The sequence below is a fragment of the Pelodiscus sinensis genome, chromosome 4 (genome assembly GCF_052426305.1).
Source record: "Pelodiscus sinensis isolate ZL-2025 chromosome 4, ASM5242630v1, whole genome shotgun sequence".
In the NCBI taxonomy this organism is placed as follows: domain Eukaryota; kingdom Metazoa; phylum Chordata; order Testudines; family Trionychidae; genus Pelodiscus; species Pelodiscus sinensis.
In genome coordinates this window covers 121,597,600-121,617,671 of record NC_143055.1, presented here as the reverse complement: position 1 = coordinate 121,617,671, position 20,072 = coordinate 121,597,600, and the positions used below count along the sequence as shown (strand labels likewise).

At 47.4% G+C, this 20,072-nt stretch overlaps 1 protein-coding gene across 3 annotated transcripts in view; it reads right to left on the bottom strand.

Moving 5' to 3' along the window:
• LOC102448589 (broad substrate specificity ATP-binding cassette transporter ABCG2-like) overlaps positions 1-20,072 on the bottom strand; it is a 142,800-nt gene that overhangs the window by 118,373 nt on the left and 4,355 nt on the right. For 2 of the 3 annotated variants that reach the window (XM_075929563.2, XM_075929565.2), the window contains exons 2-4: positions 13,326-13,552; positions 11,983-12,042; positions 10,971-11,085 (exon numbers count right to left, since the gene is read on the bottom strand). In XM_075929563.2, the coding sequence (XP_075785678.2) occupies positions 10,971-11,085; positions 11,983-12,042; positions 13,326-13,534 (384 nt within the window). In that variant the 5' untranslated portion in view covers positions 13,535-13,552. Of the gene's footprint in view, positions 1-7,399; positions 8,015-10,970; positions 11,086-11,982; positions 12,043-13,325; positions 13,553-20,072 lie in introns of those variants that run through there. The other variant, XM_075929566.2, reaches the window with a different exon arrangement.

Here is a 20,072-nt window from a genome sequence, read left to right as displayed (position 1 = left end):
CTTGTAAAGGGCTGCTCTGGAGCAGACTAGGTGGCACTTTCGATTGGACATGGTTGTGAACAGGTCTATGTCTAGTTGTCCTCATTTGTGAAAGACCTCCTGCAGGGCTTAAGAGTCTAGTTCCCACTAGTGTTGGTCTGAAATAACGCAGCTAAAGTTGTCTGTCATCACATTGAGTGTCCCTGGTAGGTACGTAGCAATAGGGGTGATATGGTGCGTAATACACCAATTCCATCGTCTCAAGGCTTCTGTACAGAGGGAGATGGACTGGGCTCCACCCTCCCAAATGATGTGGTACATGCACAGTGTGTTCTCTGTCATGATATTGATCATTCTGTGTGTTATGCATGGGAGGAAATGATAGCGTGCATAACAGACTGCCCTCAGCTCGAGCAGGTTGGTGTGGAGCATTTGTTCATTGTAGGACCACTTGCCTTTCACTGTATGGGGTTCGAGATGGACTTCCCATTCCAGAAGAGACGTGTCCATCGTAATGGTAACAGTGGGAGCAGGTTGCTGGAAGGGTACCCTTTGTAACATGTTGTGAGGCTATGTCTACCAATGTAGCAAGATAAGGACATGTGGTGGCATAACAACAGTTTTGATTAAGGAGTACCTGGAGAAGGTATGGACTGTAGCAAGCCATGCTTGTAAGCACTTCATGTGCAGTATGGCCAGTCTCACCACATACGTGGTTGCTGCCATATGACCCAGAATTTTGAGGCATTCACGCACTGTGATATTTGGCATTTTGCAAGCTGTGGCTATAAGCCCTGCAAGGGCCTTGAATCTGCATTTAGGTAGTGTTGCCATGGCTGATGTGAAATGGAGGCGCACTCTATACATTCTAGAGTCTGGAGTGTGGCTTTTGATAGTTTGTGTGAAACCCAAGGTTGAGTCAGAGAAAAATGGCTGTGTTGACCATGACCTGAGTTTCCTGGAATGACAAACCCTTTATGAGGAAGTTGACAAGGTATGGGAATAGTATTACTCCCAGACAGCAGAGAGGTGCCAATACTATGGCTAGAATCTTCAAAAAATGTCTGGGTGCTATTGAGAGTCTCAGAGGGAGGATGTGATACTGATAGTGTTGTTTGCCCACTATGAAATGTAAAAAGCGTCTGTGTGCAGGATGGATCATTATGGGGAATGATGGATGCGTATGCATCCTGAAGGTCAAGGGCCAAGAGCCTATCCCTGTGATTTAATGCAGGTATAATTGTTGCTAGCATCACCATCTTGAACTTTCTGTATGTTACATTCTTATTGAGTTTCCTTAGGTCTAAAATGGGCCTCCATCCTTCGGTTTTCTTCTGTGTTAGGAAATGGTTCTGTGTGAAGTCTCTCCCTTTGAAAGCCGATGGCACTATATTTCTGTCTAAAGTGGTACCAGAGTGGTTGCCTGTAGGACTCTCTCGGTCTTGAATAGTTATTATATTTGAGCCTCTTGTTAGGTATTAGCATGCATCTGATGAAGTGGGTCTTTGCCCACAAAAGCTTATGCTCCAACACTTCAGTTAGTCTATAAAGGTGCCACAGGACTCCTCGCCGCTTTTGCAGATTCAGACTAACACGGCTACCCCTCTGATACGTGTTAGGTGTTGTATAGATGCCTAGGGTTCTTAAGGTTGTCCAGGAATCTTTCATAGAATGTAGGACTTTGTCTGTTTTGCCCACAAACAGATTGATCTTATCAAATGGGAGGTCTTCCACCTTTTGCTGCAGCTCCGTAGGAGCCACGAGGCTCTGTGCATGGCTATAGCAGTCGTGGTTGTGTGAGCTGCAGTGTCTGCCACATCCGTCGCAGACTGTAAAGCGGTTCAGGAAATTGTGTGGCCCTCTGGAATAATGCTATGGAGCTGGGGTCTCTTCTGCTCCGGAAGAAACTGAAAAAGCTCCTGAAGCTTGGAATAGCTGGTGTAGTCATAGTCAGCAAGCATAGCAGAGTAGTTGGCAACCTTAAGCTGTAACATTGCAGATGAATACACTTTCCTGCCTGGGATACCTAAACACTTAGGCTACGGCTGCACTACGAACATTTTCTGTGTAGACTGTGCATGTTTGTGCAAAAACCTCTTCTGCAAAAAGGATCGGAAGAGAATATGCAAATGAGTGTGAGATATGCAAATGAGCACTCCATTTGCATTTCCTCTAACAGAAAAAGTTTGTAGTGTACCGTAGCATGATGGTCTTTAACTTTGGGGGTAGACCTCATGTTTGGTTCCTTTGTCTTGTGTTGGACTGAGTCCAAGACCAAGGAATTAGGTGTTGGGTGAGAAAACAGAAAGTCCATCACTTTGACCAGGACAAAATATTTTCAGTCAGCCCTTTTGTTGGTGGCATTGTCAATGCCAGTGTCTGCCAGGTATTGTCAGCAGGGTTCATAATGGGAAGTGGTGGGAGGCTGAAATGTATGCAAGAGCCTATACCGTTTCTCTTGCACCTCTTGCAGATCTCATTCCTGTGCTAAAGCCAGCCTCTTAAACAATTCCTGGAACTGCTTAGTGTCATCTGTCGGAGGTGGAGTAGTCAGAATGATAGCCTTATCTGGCAATGCAGAAGATCTGTGGAGTGGAGACTCTACACTCTCCACTGATTGTGGATGTTTGGGGGAATTCAGTGCCATGTCCATAGGTGTGGACTGGGAAGAATGTGGCGGTCTCTTGGCCGGTGTGGAAGAAGCAGTATGGTGGCTCCTGTGAGAGGACCAAGTATCCCAAGGAGGCCACTGACCAGAGTATGGAAGCAGTGGATACGGCCAATGATGAGAATACCAGTGCAGTGATGGTGGACCTTGTGATGGTCTTGTGGAGTGGGGATCTCACAGGGGATGCCACTGAGTGGGACTGGAGTGCTGAGAGGAAAAGCGGCTAGGTTGGCCGCTGTTTGTCTCACTGACAGCAATGGAGCTGGCAATCTAGGCGAATATATAGAATTCACTGACAATGCTGGTGACAGTGGTGATGGGGGGAACCAAGGAAGCACAGGTGGCTGATGTGGTAGGATGTCTGGCACAATCACACAATGGTGCCGAGATGGGATGTGCCATGGGCGGTGCCAACAGTACCAAGTTGGCGTCAGAGTCCGAGGTGGAGGCATATCAGTGCAGGATCTCTTGAGTGCCACATCAAGTGCCATGTCCAGTGCTGTCTTCTGTGCCGACTTACGATGTTTGGTTGGCACAGTGGATGGCAGTGCAGTCGGTGCTTACAACTTCTGTCAAGGCTTTGAATAAGCTCTCTTCTGAGGTGCTGAATGTTTAGGCTGGGGTGGGGAATCTTTTTTGGGTTCTACAGAAAAATCACTTGGGGGCTGCACACAAGTGAGAAGCGGAAAAAAACACCCTCACTGTGGCCCCCAACTGAGAAAGAGGAAGACACTCCCCACATTCCCCCCCCCCACACCAGAGCCTAGGGGGGCCCAGACCAGTAGATTTTGTGCACTATAACCCCCAAGGAGGCAGCAGGGGAGCTGGAGCACCAGCATGGGCTCTCCAATGCTGTGGGGGGTGGGACCCTGAGCCTCAGGGGCTAGATCTAGGCAAGCCAAGGGCCGTGTCCGGCCCCCAGGCCTGAGGTTCCAACCCCTGGTTTAGCTGGTGCTGTGCCTGAGATGCCAAGCTTGTTGCCTATGCTCACCCTGCATGAGCTCAGTGCCAGAGGCAGTGATTTTGACATAAAAATCCCTGCTTTCACTTTTGCCTCATCTGAAGAGGTAGAGGAATGACTTTTGTCCATATCTCTGGACTTATCTACATCCTTGGCTCTGGAAGGTGAATCATAGATATGTCTTGAGCCTGTTGGTGTGGTCTAGCCTAAGTCTGGCAGTGAGGTTTGAACAGTGCAAGCATTCTGCATCATATGTGCCTATCCCAGGCACCATATACAGGAAGCGTTGCCATCTGAGGTTGGCATGGCCTCTTGGCAAGAGTCGCAGTGCTTAAAACCTGGGGAACCAGGCATGTTAGAATCATAGAGCTAGAGGAGACCTCAGGAGGTCATCAAGTCCAGCCCCCCTCCCAAGGTAGGACCAATCCCAAAAAAAATCAACCCAGCCAGGGCTTTGTCAAGCTGAGACATGAAAACTTAAAGGGATGGAGATTCCACCACCTCCCTAGGTAACCCATTCCAGTGCTTCACACCCTCCTAGTGAAATAGTTTTTCCTAATATCCAACCTAGACTTCTCCCACTGTAACTTGAGATCATTGCTCCTTGTTCTGCCATCCATCACTACTGAGAACAGCCTCTCTCCATCCTCTTTGGAACCTCCCTTCAGAAAGCTGAAGGCTGCTATCAAATCCCCCCTCACTCTTCTCTTCTGCAGACTAAACAAACCCAAATCTCTCAGTCTCTTCTCATAGGTCATGTGCTCCAGCCTCCTAATCATTTTGGTCACCCTCTGCTGGACCCTCTCCAATGCGTCCACATCCTTTCTATAGTGGGGGGCCCAGAACTGGACACAATACTCCAGATGTGGCCTCACCAGAGCCAAATAAAGAAGACTAATCACTTCTCCGGATCTGCTGGCAATGCTCCTCCTAAAAGGCTAATGGCAAATTAACATGCCATTAGCCTTTTTGGCTACAAGGGCACACTGTTGACTCATACCTAGCTTCTCATCACTGTAATCCCCAGGTCCTTTTCTGCTGAACTGCTAGAGTATGTTTACACTACAAAGTTAATTCGAACTAACAGCTGTTAGTTCGAATTAACTTTCATGGGCGCTACACATGCAAACCGCTAGTTCGAACTTAATTCGAACTAGCGGAGCGCTTAATACGAACTAGGTAAACCTCATTCGGCGAGGACTAATGCCTAGTTCAAATTAAGTAGTTCGAATTAAGGGGTGTGTAGCCACTTAATTCGAACTAGTTGGAGGCTAGCCTTTCCCACCTTGCCCTGGTGGCCACTCTGGGCCAAATCAGGGAAACTCTTCTGCCCCCCTCTCGGCCCCAGAGCCCTTAAAGGGGCACGGTATGGCTACGGTGCCAGGTGCAAGCCTGCCAGCGCCCAGCCAACAGACCCTCCACCAGGCACGGCATGAACCAGCCACCCACTGCCACCCAGCCCTCTGCCTCTTCCCGGGACCAGGCTGGCGGCTCCCAGGAGCCTGCCCGGTGCTGCAAGAGATGAGCGCCCGCCTGGTCTAGTGCGGAGATTGTGGACCTCATCCAAGTTTGGGGGGAGGCCTCCAATGTCCACAACCTCCGCAATAGACTCAGGAAAGTGGCTGTCTAGGGCAGGATAGCTGCCAACCTAGCCACCAAAGACCACATGCGAACCCAGGAGCAGGTTTGCATGAACATCAAGGTGGTCCAGTGAGACCCCCGACCCTGAGCACTGAGCTTAGAACATAAGAATGGCCGCACTGGGTCAGACCAAAGGTCCATCTAGCCCAGTAGCTTGTCTGCTGACAGCGGCCAACACCAGCTACCCCGGAGGGGATTGACCGAAGACAATGACCAAGCCATTTGTCTCGTGCCATCCATCTCCAGCCTTCCACAAACAGAGGCCAGGGACACCATTCCTACCCTCTGGCTAATATCACCCCATGGACCAAACCTCCATGACTTTATCTAACTTCTCTTTAAACTCTTTTATAATTCTAGCCTTCACAGCCTCCTGTGGCAAGGAGTTCCACAAGTTGACTATTTGCTCTGTGAAGAATAACTTTCTTTTATTAGTTTTAAGCCTGCTGTCCATTAATTTCATTTGGTGTTTTCAAAGGCCAAAACACCTTTTTTGAGGTGATGAGACCACATCTGTACACTGTACTGAAGATATGGTGTCCCATCGTTTTATACTTCCCCTCCTCCTTCTTCCCCTGGCTTCCCCCTTCCAGCTCCCTCCTCCCAGGTTTCCCCCTCCCCTCTCCCATCTCCCTTTCCCACTCTCCCCAAAGGTTAACCCCCCCCCTCTCAGTTTTGTTAAATAAAAAGAGTTTCTATTTTTGAACACACCTGTCCTTTATTTTTTACATCAGGAAGGGGGGCTAGGAAGGGGTAAGTGGAAGGAAGTGAGAGAGGAATGGGGCATGAGTCCCTGATGGGAAGGACTGGGGTGGTTCTGCGGGCTCCTTGGGGTGGAAGCTCTCCTGCAGCCCCCCGATTGACTCCTCCGGATGGCAGCCTGCGGCAAGTGCAGTCGGGCTGATAGCCGAGTGCTGTGATGTGCCGAGTGAGGGCACTCAGGGCACTGCAAGCCAGGACTGCTTTGCTGTCCCTCATCAAAGTAGACAAGCAAGCGGGGAACCCTGAGAACTGTCTATGTGGGATGGGGGTCAGATCCCTTTAAGCACAGCTCTCGGCTAGCCTGAGACAGCAGCTCCATGCTCTAAGTCCTAACCTGATGTCCTGCCGGCACTGCTTCCGGCCAGCCTTAACTTTGGTTCAGGGTCCACTCAATGTGGACAAGCTAGTTCGAATTAGCAAAACACTAATTCGAACTAGTTTTTAGGTCTAGATGCACTAGTTCGAATTAGCTTAGTTCGAATTAACTAACTCGAATTAAGTTAGTTCAAATTAGTGCTGTAGTGTAGACATACCCCCACTTACCCAGTCGGTTCCCAGCCTGTAACAATGCTTGGGATTCTTCCGTCCCAAGTGCAGGACTCTACACTTGTCCTTGTTGAACCTTATATTTCTTTTGGCCCAATCCTCTAATCTGTCGAGGTCGCTCTGGAGCTTATCCCTGCCCTCTAACGTATCTACCTCTCCCCCTAGTTTAGTGTCATCTGCAAACTTGCTGAGGGTGCAATCCATCCCCTCATCCAGGTCATTAATAAAGATGTTGAACAAAAACATCCTAGAACCAATCTTTGGTGCACTCCGCTAGAAACCGACCGCCAACCTGACCTCGAGCCGTTGTTCACTACCCATTGTGCCTGACAGTCTAGCCAGCTTTCTATCCATCTTACAGTCCATTTATGTTGAACGAGAATGACGAAGAATCTGGTTGGCTTTTGGTTTTTTGAGGAAAAAGGGTTTTTGTTTTGTTTGTGATGAACAGGAAGGGTAGGAGTCAAAAACTTGGATATGAGGAAAAACTGAAGGAATTTAATGGCTTTTTTGTTTGTTTGTTTGTTGTCAGGTGAAGAAAGGGGAGCTCAGTCTGCTGCTGAGGACAGTAGAGAAGGAACTGAGGCACCGCATCACACGCACACCTAACAGACACCAACAGACGAGAAGACTCTACTGTGCATCTGCAGCACAGCACAGTACTGCTATAAAAATCTCCAGTCGCCAGCACAAGGATGTACCAGCAGCCCAGGGTGGAGCACACATGGGGGACATCACTCAAAGAAGAATCAACTGCTACTCTTCCACAAGCCAGCCCTTTAGTCACCACCCCCAAAAAATTATTGGGAATAATTAGTCAATTATAAATCTGACATGCTCACCATTTTTGACAGTCCTTACAATAAGTCATACTCCTCCCTATAACTACGCCTGTAAGGCCGTATCTATACTCAGGGGCAGATGAGAGTTTTGCGGGGCCCAGGACAGCACAACTTCTTGGGGCCCCCCCTTGGAGAAAAAATAGAAAAAAGGCGTCAAATGCGCAAATTGAAGGCTATTTTCATATTAAATGTGAATTGGGTAAATTTGATAGAAACTTAATTTAGTTGGATAATTTTTATTTTAATTATATTGTAATTCATTCTTAAACAAAATTCTGCATTAATAATTAAAAATTTTCATTTGTATTTAAGTCTATTATAGCTGTCTAGCTCTTTTGGCAGCACATTCTTCAATTATGTCATTAAAGTCCATTTCTTTACACAGGTTGTTTTCAATTGATATAATTGAAAGACCTACAAAACGCTTGTAGTTTGCATAGCCCACCAGTCGCTCCCAGCTCGCTGCCTCTGGGCGCGGAGCCTACTGAAGCACGGGGCCTGGGGCAGCCGCCCCGCTCGCCCTGCCCTATATCCGCTGCTGTCTACACTAGGGATGTAAGAGTATAACCGTTTAAACAGGTAGCCAATATGCACGTGCTTATCGGTTTCCCAAATGGTTACATGCTGCCTCCCGGTCCTACTCCCAGGGAGCTGGCTGCTGCCCCATGCTGCAGCCTCTGTATCAGAGGCAGCAGCTAGCTCCCTGGGACTGGGGCAGCACGTGGGAGCCAATACGCCTGGGGAGCCAGCTTAAAAGCCAGCTCCCTGTGCACACTAGCTCCTGAGGAGCGGTGCCGGCAGCTGGGAGCACACTGCCGGCCAACCCTGCTCCTGGGGAAGCCAGCATGTAATTGTAATGGTGAAAATTTTTATCAACTACACGTTTACAATACAATACACTGGAGCTGGAAGTAAGCCTTCCAGTCTGGGTAGACCAGGGTTTCCCAAATATGGGTCACTATTACATTTCAAAAGGGTCCCAGGTAGCTCTTAAGGAGCCATTCACACATTTTTTGAACTGCCCTGGGTCACCAAGTCTTCCTGAATTGTCAAAATGGGTCCCCATCTGGAAAAGGTTGGGAACTGCTGGGGCAGATAGACTCACACTAACTCTGCTCAAGCCACTGTGCTAAAGATAGCAGTGTGGAAGTTCCAGCGCAGGCACTCAAGACCACCTGACCCCCTCAGTCAGAATTCAAGTGGCTACTCTAAATCTCTTTGGCTACGTCTACATTGGCATGATCTTGTGCAAATACTCTTTAACGCAAGAGTTCTTGCGTTTAAGTATTTGCGCAAGAGAGTGTCTACACTGGCATGTGCCTTTGCGCAAGAGATGTGCTTTTGCTCAAGAGCATCCGTGCCAGTGTAGACGCTCTCTTGCACAAGAAAGCTCCGATGGCCATTTTAACCATCGGGCTTTCTTGCTCAAGAAATTCATGTTGCCTGTCTACACTGGCCTCATGCACAAGAACAGTTGCACAAGAGGGCTTATTCCTGAGCGGGAGCATCATAGTTCTTGCACAAGAAGCACTGATTTCACACATTAGAATGTCAGTGTTCTTGCGCAAGAACTCCCCACCTGTGTAGACAGGAAGCATGTTTTTGCGCAAAAGCGGCTGCTTTGGTGCAAGATCGCGCCAATGTAGACAGCCTTCTAGAACTGTAACATCCACATTGCTATTTTAGCACTCCAACTTGAATGAAGCTAGTGTGAGCATAGGTGCAAGAAACAGAGGTGTGAGGTGATGCAGCAACCTTAGATTTTGTGCCTGGTGTCCTGGTTGCCAAGCACATGTCCAGGCACACCGACAGAAAGGTAAGGGGGCAACTGCCCTGGGATCCAGTGGTACAAAAGGCCCAGGATTTTCAGCCACTGCCACCACCACTAATACTGCAGTGGCCAGAGGCTCTGTCCCTTTAAATTGCTCCTGGAATGTTATGCGGCGCATTCCAGGCAGCACCAGGGGCGGCCCGTCCATATAGGCAAACTAGGCAGTTGCCTAGGGCCCCAAGTTAAATGGGGAGAAATGGGGCACTAAATGGTGGTGCAATATCATTGAGGGATTTAGAGGTAGGGGCACTGATTGCATGGTTCGCCTAGGGCGCAAGTTGCTGGCAGCTAGTCTAGGGCCGCTCCTGGACAGCATTAATGGCCGGGGCGGAGAGTGCAGTGTGAGCAGCACTAAGGGCTGGCTGCCCCCAACCCTGCCACTTCTGCCTGAGGCATCACCCCTTCTGGAAGCATGGAGCAGGGTCCCCCTTGCTTGCCCCCATCCAGTCTTGCCCAGGGATCCAGCAAATCTATTGGCCCCTCTGCCCATAGCTTACCAGGAGACTTCACTGCCAGTCCTGCATCCTGCTGGACTACCAATTCTGGGACCTTCACTGTTGGCCTCAGGGTTCTGGCTGCCTGACGCACATTCTTCCAGCTGTCGGCCCCACTGCAGTGGGGTTCTGAAGCAAGGGCAGAATTTTTGGAGGGTAGGGAGGGTAGCAGGCGTGTGCTCAAGGACGCAGCTTGCTTTTTATCCCGTTCTCTGGACACTAAGGCTACGTCTAGACTGCATACCTTTTTCATAAAAGGAATGCAAATTAGACGTATCGCAATTGCTAATGGAGAGGGGATTTAAATCTCCCCCGCTTCATTAGCATAAAAATGGCTGCCGCTTTTTTCCGGCACGGAGCTTTGCCAGAAAAAAGCGCCAGTCTAGACGCGGATCTTGTGGAAAATAAAGCCTTTTCCAAAAGATCCCTTATCCCTTATTTTAAGAGGGATAAGGGACCTTTCGGAAAAGGCTTTATTTTCCGAAAGATCCGCGTCTAGACTGGCGCTTTTTTCCGGCAAAGCTCCGTGCCGGAAAAAAGCGGCAGCCATTTTTATGCTAATGAAGCGGGGGAGATTTAAATCCCCGCTCCATTAGCAATTGCGATACGTCTAATTTGCATCCCTTTTACGAAAAAGGGATGCACTCTAGACGTAGCCTAAGAGAGTGAGGGGAAAATACTTAGATTCCATGCATGTCCCTCACACCTGGTCAGGCAAGCACAAAGGCAAGCACAGAATGTAAGTACTTCCCCCTCACTCCCTTAACATCTGGGGAACAGGATGAAAAGTAAGCCATGGCCCGGAGCACATGGTTGGGTTTTTTTCAGTAATTTTTACACCATAATTCTCACTATAGGTATGAACTAACTATTAGTGTCTCAGGGGGCTAGCAGTTAGTCTGCAACTTTAAAAACAACTTTTAATAAAACAAGTGGTCCTCTGTCACATGCATCTGATGAAGTGGGTCTTTGCCCACGAAAGCTTATGCTCCAATACATCTGTTAGTCTATAAGGTGCTACAGGACTACTTGTCGCTTTTGCAGATCCAGACTAACATGGCTACCCCTCTAATACTCTGTCTCCTTAGATACTAACAAAAATATATGTATAGTATCATGAGCTTTTGTAGGCACAACCTAGATGAGATGATCTTGCGTCAGTTAATGGTTAATTTTAAAACAAAATGCCTTTCTCTAGAGGGAAGTTAAAACAGTAAAGGCAGATAGTAACCGCAGGTTCATTTACCTGTACAACATATCCGGAGATGCATTTAAAGTTGGCAGGCCGAGGAGCTCCGTTTATCAAAATCTCTCCAGATAGCCCATGAGGATCTTTCCTTGCAGCTATAATATCCAATAGCCTAGAAAAAGAAAAATCAGGCTCCCAAAAGGATTCTGAAAATTAAATCTTTGAACACTGGAGTAAGTGGAAGATAAATTTGCACACAAATCTAGTTAACTAAATGTGTTGTGCAATCAGTTTTGATGTTGACAAGATCTGCTCACCTAGTAAGCAGAGATGAAACTGTCAGGGTTAGGGTTCCCCAATTTTTATGGGGTCTTTATGCTGGCCCTGGCAAAGGTTTCATCAGCCTATGAGTTGCTGTGATATATGCCAGCTGGATAAGTTCCCCAAATGTATATTTACATCACAAATGAAGTTTGTACACCTAAATCAAGTATCTGAACTGCAGATACCCTATTTTTGAGCATGGAAATCTGAGTTGCTTTTGAGGAGATATAGGTGACGTTTGGGGCATAATTAAGAGTGTGGATTAAAGTCAGATTTAACACATGGTTTCTGTGGTCTTAATAATCATTATAAAGGATCACCAACTGAAAATAATAGAAAGTGGGTTTTAAAAAAAACAAAAGAAAGGTTTTTTTTCACACAATATATAGTAAACCAGTCAAACTCCTTGCCAATGTTGTGAAGGCCAAGACCAGAACAGGATACAAAAAAGAACCAGATAATCAATGGCCATTAGGCAAGATGGGCAGAGATGGTGTCCTTAGCCTCTGTTTGCAAGTACCTGGAAATGAATGATAGAGGAAAGATCACTTTATGATTGCCTGTTGACTCCTGGAGCACATGGCACTAGCTATTTGGAAAACAGGGCACTGGGCTAGAAGGATCTTTAGTCTGACCCAGTTATAACCATTCAAGTATTCAGGCACATTTTCTGTTTGGCAATGGTTTCTCAACATGATGAATATGCATAACATAAAACAAGTCATTTAATGGCTTCAACACTTACGAAGATTTGCCACTTCCAGTGGGTCCCAAAATTGCATTAAGACCGGGTCTCATAATGCCACTGCAAACAAAAGTAACATTTCTCGAATTCACTGTTTTATTTGTAGATTTAATTCATTTAATCTGAAGGCCTTGAGTGTTTGTAAAAAAAAATCCTGTGGAAACTGGTTAAGTTCCACAGTAATGTGAAATTACAAGACTGCAAACTTTGTAATGATCTTCTAGCGATTAATGTTTTAGTTTTCAAATATACAAAATTACTAGTTGGCTGCACCCCCTGCTCACTACGCTCACCAACCTCCCTGCCTCCCCTCTGGGTGCTACGGCCTCCCACCAGCCTGCTCCTGCACCCTCCTCCTTGCCCCACATCCTACCCCCAGAATGCTCCTGCACCCTCCCTCCTGGGCAAACTCTGCACCATCATCCCCTCCTACACCTCACCTCCCACCCAGATCCTGCACCCCTATTCTCATCCCACTCACTGGCAGAGATGGGGAGTGTGTGTGGGAGGGGAGAGGGAGAGACTGCATGGCTCCTGCCTCCCTGAAGAACCAGGGAGAGGGAGGCTAGAGAAGCTGCTTGGAGCTAAACATGGGCTGGGGGAGGCAAGGTAATGCTGATGACATCGTCCCGCAGGACAATTTTTTAATATATTTATAAAAAAAAAAGAGATATTATAATTTCATAGGCTTTTTAAAAACAACACATTTAACTCCTCTTTTTCTCCCAAAGTTCAGGTCTGATTGCATACCTACTGTAGTGTGGACATTTATACATCTTTCCTTACATTTTTTCTGACAAACCTGTGACATATTCACAAACCTGACCAGAAAGCTATTTATCATCAGAACTAAGGTAGGCCTTGTTTTAAGTGTCTACACAATGGTTTCCAAACTCACAAATACAACAGAGTTTCAATATGAATTTCAAATTTCAACTGAACTGGTATTTCTATGCTGTGTTGCAACCACCACTTCTATATAAGGGCTCTAAACTACCAGCTCAGATAATTTCTTCATTTTTAAAAAATTATCACACAACTTTTATAAAAATAATAATACATCTAATTGGTGATATACTGGTACAGTGTTCAGTTTAAATTAAACAACACACAACTGATATTATAATCCTCTTGTATACGTATCAATATCACATGAATTGTATTTTATAAACAAATACAAAAGTTAACATAAAAAGTGTGAATTCAAAACCTGTATTTCTTAGTTATTTCATCTGTATATTCATTCCTGAAAGTATTTGATGGATGTTGAGATGAGGTTATTGACTAACTTGTATGAAAAAGAAAACAAAATCAACATATACCAGATACTTTAAAATACGTACTTGATATCTTTCAAAATTTGTTTAGCAATTGCTTTTTGACAAAATAAAAAGCCACTCTTCACTTTCACTCTGTAGCAGATGTTGTGAAAGGTCACAGTAGCTTCTTCAGGAAACTTTGGCTTTTCTATTGAGGACAGTTTTCTCCAAGGTAAGCCATTGGAACTGGGTTCTGATATCTGAGTACTGCTGTGTGGCTGGTTCTCTGACATTCTGGAATGATGCTTTTACTGTTTATAACAAAAAAAATATAGTAAAAAGTATCATAAGCACCTCAACTCCCTGCCCCAGGCTCAGCTCAGAATCCTTCCCACACAACAAATCCTTTAGCCCAAGATCAGAGTCTGCATCCCCTTCCCCCGAACCTCAACCCTCTTCCCCCAGTCTGATAAAAGTGAATGAAGATGGGGGACTGAGGATAGTGTGAGCAGGGGTGGGGCCTTGGAGAAGGGACAGGAAGGAGGTGGGGCAAGGGTATTTGGTTTGAGGTGGATCCTGGATTGCATTTAAATTTAAAAAGTGATCATGCTTAAAAAGGTTGGAGACTACTGATATATGGTAATATTCTTGATACAGTAATATCTTTGTTATCCAGGACACTTGGGGATTAGTGAGTTCTGGTCATCTAAAAATTCCGGTTATCTGAGGGTCCCAGCTGCTCAGCTCAGCTTGGGGCAGGGTGTCAGGCCAGGAGGGAGGGTACAAGAGGGGATTTGGGGCAGGGTGTTTGGCCAGGAGGCAGGGTACAGGAGGAGTCTTGGGGCAGGGTGTCAGAGCACGCTGGGAATACGGTCTCAAGTCTTGGTGGGGGGAGGGGAGTGAGTGAGGGGGATTTGGGTGTGGGGTCTGAGCACGAGGGGGGACACTTACCTGGCTTGGCACCCTGCTGCAGCAGGGAAAGCCTCCAGATAGCATGTCTTGTTCCTCGGGGGGGGGGGGGGGGGAGGCTCAGTCTTCTCCCCCCCACCCCTGCAGTGGGGAACCCAGCGCAATTGCAACACCAGGTCAGGCTTCCTGCTGGCAGGGCATGGGGGGAGGGTGTAGAAACCCTGACCTTCCCTGCCAGACCAAACTCTGCCACTTTCCCAGCAGGCTGGGGAGAGGCGTGGGGAAGAGAGAGTAGCAGTGCACGAGGGGGCAGCGACCCCGAGCGCACCCCAAGGGGGGAGCAGCAGAACCCAAGCACATCCCAGGTAGGGGGCAGCAGAGCCTGAGCACACCCCAAGCGGGGGGGCAGCAGAGTCCGAGCTGAGTTCCGCACAGGTGGCAGTTTAAAAACGCTGAGGTCTGAGAGCAGCTACTTAGCACCTCATAGGATTGAGATAGTAGATTTCAGTATTGAGATGGTAGATTTCCTGACCAAAGGAAGAAAAGAGAAAAGTAAAACACACACCTTGGACTTCAGAAAAGCAGATTTTGACTCCCTCAGAGACCTGATGGGCAGAATCCCCTGGGATGCCAACATGAAGGGGAAAGGAGTTCAGGACAGCTGGCAGTATTTTAAAGAAGTCTTATTGAAGGCATAGAAAGAAACCATCATGATGCGTAGCAAGAGAGGCAAACATGGTAGGAGACCGGATTGGCTTACGGGGGAAATCCTTGGTGAACTTACGCACAAAAAGGAAGCTTACAAAAAGTGGAAACTTGGACAAATGACCAGGGAGGGCTTTAAATCTATAGCTTGAGAATGCCGGGGGGGTTATCAGGAAGGCGAAAGTGCAAATGGAATTGCGACTGGCTAAGGATGTGAAAGGTAACAAGAATGGTTTCTACAGGCATGTTAACATGAAGAAGGTGATCAGAGAGGGTGTGGGCCCCCTACTGGATGAAGGAGGTAACCTAGTGACAGATGATGTGGGGAAAGCTGAAGTACTCAACGCTTTCTTTGCCTCTGTATTCACAGACAAGGTGGGCTCCCAGACTACTGTGCTAAGTGATGCAAGATGGGATGAAGATGGACAGCCCTTAGTGGGTAAAGAACAGGTTAGGAACTATTTAGAAAAGCTAAACGTACACAAATCCATGGGTCCGGACTTAATGCATCCGAGGGTACTGAGGGAGTTGGCAAATGTCATTGAGGAGCCTTTGACCATTATCTTTGAAAAGTCGTGGAGATCGGGAGAAATCCCAGATGATTGGAAAAAGGCAAACGTAGTGCCCATCTTCAAAAGAGGGAAGGAGGACGATCCAGGGAACTATAGGTCGGTAAATCTTCCCTCGGTTTCTGGAAAAATCATGGAAGGGATCCTTAAGGAATCCATTTTGAGGCACTTGGAAGAGAGAAAAGTGATTAGGAATAGTCAGCATGGATTCACAAAGGGCAAGTCATGCCTGACCAATCTGATTAGCTTCTAGGATGAGATAATTGTCTCTTTGGATGCGGGAAAGTCAGTGGATGTGATATACCTTGGCTTTAGCAAGGCTTTTGATACGGTCTCCCACAATATTCTTGCCAGCAAGTTAAGGGAATGTGGATTGGATAAATGGACAGTAAGATGGATAGAAAGATGGCTAGAAGGCCGGGTCCAGTGGGTAGTGATCAACGACTCGATATCAGGATGGTGGTCGGTTTCTAGTGGAGTGCCCCAAGGTTCAGTTCTAGGACCGGTTTTGTTCAATATCTTTATTAATGACCTGGATGAGGGGATGGATTGCACCCTCAGCAAGTTTGTGGATGACACTAAGCTAGGGGGAGAGGTAGATACGCTTGAGGGCAGAGATAGGATCCAGAGTGACTTAGACAAATTGGAGGATTGGGCCACAAGAAATCTGATGAGGTTCAACAAGGAAGAATCCCAAGTATAGTTACAAGCTGGGAACCAACCAGTTAAGTAGTAGTTCTGCAGAAAAGGACCTGACAGTTACAGTGGATGAGAAGCTGGATATGAGTCAACAGTGTGCCCTTGTAGCCAAGAAGGCTAATGGCATATTAGGTTCCATTAAGAGGAGCATTGCCAGCAGATCCAGACATGTCATTATTCCCCTTTATTCAGCTTTGGTGGGGCCATATCTGGAGTATTGTATCCAGTTCTGGGCCCCCCACTACAAAAAGGATGTGGACGCATTGGAAAGGGTCCAGTGGAGGGCAACCAAAATGATTAGGGGGTTGAAGCATATGACTTATGAGGAGAGGCTGAGGGAGTTGGGTCTGTTTAGTCTGCAGAAGTGAAGAATGAGGGGGGATTTGATAGCAGCCTTCAACTTCCTGAAGGGAGATTCCAAAGAGGATGGAGAGAGGCTGTTCTCAGTAGTGACAGATGGCAGAACAAGGAGCAATGGTCTCAAGTTGTGGTGGGTGAGGTCCAGGTTGGATATTAGGAAAAACTATTTCATTAGGAGGGTAGTGAAGCACTGGAATGGGTTACCTAGGGAAGTAGTGGAGTCTCCATCCCTAGAGGTGTTTAAGTCTCGGCTTGACAAAGCCCTGGCCGGGTTGATTTAGTTGGAATTGGCCCTGCCTAGAGCAGGGGGCTGGACTTGACGACCTTCTGAGGTCTCTTCCAGCTGTATGGTTCTATGATTCTATACCCAGCCACCCCTCCCCGTCCCAGCAGCAACAGCCAATGTAGCTGCCGCCTGCATACATGGATGAGAAGGAGGCTGCACGGTACCGGAGGCCCTGTGGGACAGGGGCAGTCTTGCATGGTGGGGGGGGGGGCAGTCAGAGCCGTGTGCCTCCAGAATCCCACCCCTGCCAGCAAAGCTCCAATGGGAGCTGCCTACAGGCTCTGTAGGGGGCGGGGGAGTAGAATTTTTTCGCTGAATCCTTGCACCATTTGGGAAACACTATCCTAGGAAAATTTGCCAGTTTCTAAAGTTTTCTGGATAGTTAAGTGTCAGATAGCGCAGGTTTTACTATACTCTCAATTCTCCTGATTGCTCTTTAAAAAAAAAAAATCAACTATACAATAACAGATTATTCATCTTGCTGTAACTGACGTTCTTCGAGATGACCATCGCTGGGGGTGCTCCACAGTAGGTGCCTCAGAGCAGATTTTTTATAGCAGTGCATTGGGGCCGTGCATGCGTTGCGCACGGTGCCATGGGATTCCCAGTACCTTCACACATGCGCAGCCACCCTCCCTTCAGTTCCTTCTCTATCCAGACCCCGGCATAGGGGAAAGGCTTTTTTTTTTTCAACGTAGAGGGGAGGAAGGGAGGATAGTGGAGCACCCCTAGGGACACTCTACTCGAAGAACATCAGTTACAGCAAAGTGAGTATTCGAGAGAGAGAGATGTCTGGTGACTGCAAAGCAATTTCTGTTAAGGAGGTAGGGACTTCGGATCAGGCAGGTAAGCTGTTTGTAGTATGGCTTTTGCTACTCTTGTGTAGTAGAGAGGCCCAAAGAAAAGTATATAGTGCTTCGCAAAGGTGTTTCCTGATGTCCATGTAGCAGCAGTGCATGTGTCATGTATCGAAACCTCCCTAAAGTAAGCGCCCAAGGTGGCGACCGCTCTAGTCGAGTGTGCCCAGATTGAGGTAGGTGCTGGATGATGCAGTCAGAAATCCCATGAGATAATCTTTGGGATGATATGTGACTTCCCTTGTTGCACTCAGCAATGGAAACAAAGAGTCATGGAGATGATCTAAAAGATTTTGTTCTGTAGATGTAGGAGGAGAGCACCCTTCGGACATTGAAGGTATGCATCTGTGCCTCGAAGGCGTGAGGCTTTGGAAAGAATACAGATAAGTGTAACGTTTGGTTTAGGTGGAAGAGGGAGCGCACCTTTGGTAGAAACTTGGGGTGCAGTCACAATGAGACTTTGTCCTTAAAAAAGATGGTTAACGGTGGGTCCGCCATCAGGGCAGCCCCCTCACCGACTCTATGTGCGGACATTATTGCAACTAGGAATGCCATTTTATGGTTAGGTGGAGTAAAGAGCACATAGCTGTGGGTTCAAATGGAGGTTTTGTGAGCATCATCAGTACCAAGTGTAGATCCCATAGTTCCCAAAAAGCATTAATATCGAAATATAGGGCATGTAGGCCTTTTAGGAAATGCTTAATTATAGCATGTGCAAACACTGTGGTGTCATCAACAGGAATTTGGAAGGTTGTTATTACTGCAAGATGGACTCTGATTGAGCTCAGGGAACGTTTTGATTGCTTGAGATGTAGAAGGTAATCGAGGATTGTAGAGAGGGGGGCATCCCGCAGTAATATATTGCGGGAGGCCGCCCAATATGCAAAACGAATCCACTTGTTAATATAAGTCTTTCTTCTTATAGGGGCCCTGCTGTGTAAGGGGACATCTCGCACCTGTTGCGAGCATTGGCGTTCTATGCCCATGAACCATCGAGGTACCATGCTTTGAGCTGAAGGGTAGGGAATTGAAGGTGCGGCGTATCGGTCCTTGGTTGGGATAGTATGGTCGGGCTGTGTGGAAGAGTGATTGAGTGATGTTAGACCATGCTGTTCAAGAGGGGAAACCATGGTTGTTGGGGCCAGCAAGGTGCTATTAGGATAATAATATTGGAGATTGCCTATCTCCTAGAACTGGAAGGGACCTTGAAAGGTCATTGAGTCTAGTCCCCTGCCTTCACAGCAGGACCAAGTACCATCCCTGACAAATTTTTGCCCCAAATCCCTAAATGGCCTCTACAAGGATTGAACTCACAACCCTGGGTTTAGCAGGCCAATGCTCAAACCACTGAGCTATCCCATTGGCACTCTGGGATAAAGTTTTCCGTTAAAAGCATTTTTGGAACAGAGTGTCTAGATTGGCACGGACACTTTTCCGCAAAAGCACTTTTTGCAGAAAAGCATCCATGGCCAATCAAGACGCGCTTTTCCGAAAAAAAGCCCCGATCGCCATTTTCGCGATCAGGGCTTTTTTGCGGAAAACAAATCTCAGCTGTTTACACTGGCCCTTTTGTGCAAAAGGGACTTTTGCCCGAACAGGAGCAGCATAGTTTTTCCGCAAAAAGCACTGATTACTTACAGTAGGAAAAGCGGCTGATTTTCCGGAAAAACTGGCCAGTCTAGACACAGAATGGAGAGTATCCAGCTTGACTCTGAACACTGATGTATCAGTAAGGATGCAAGTTAGAAGATGTGCCTCTAAAGACCCAGATTCAGCAAAGCAATTGAGCACATGTGTACTTTTAAACATGTAAGAAACCCCAGTGACTGCAAGCTTGGCTCACACAACGCCGATTTGATATAAAAATCATTAAGAAAAAACCTGGAGCTCCCCCACACTCCAAATACATCCACAATTCCATTTTTCAAAACAGAGTGGCTGTGTCTAGACTGGCCGGAAAAACTTGCCACCTGTCTACACTAGCCGCTTGAATTTCCGCAAAAGCACTGACTTCCTGCCGGCTCCATGTTGATCCCCAGATAAACCCAAACCGCACTGCAGGCCGCAAACAAACCAGCCATGGGCAGCATGTGGCGAATGGACCATGTGTTGAGTAGCCCTCAGTACTTGATCCTGCCACGAGGGCAGGGGACTGGACTCTATAACCTCTCAAGGCTCCTTCCAGCTGTAGTGTTCTGTGATTGTATACTGCCCGCATAGGGTTAGATAGGGGCTGGTGCCCCTTAGAAGGGAAGGGGCCCCAGAACTCATCCATACCTCCGTAAGCCAACCTATGCCCCTTACCCTCGGACTGAACTGGAGACAGCGCCCCCTAGAGGAGTCTTGTAGCCTCCTGAGCACCGGTGGGATTTTGGTGCCAGGCCCCTCCCTCAAGTGGATCCCTTGAACTGGGGGTCAGGTCAGGCCCTGTTCTCTCCCACACTGT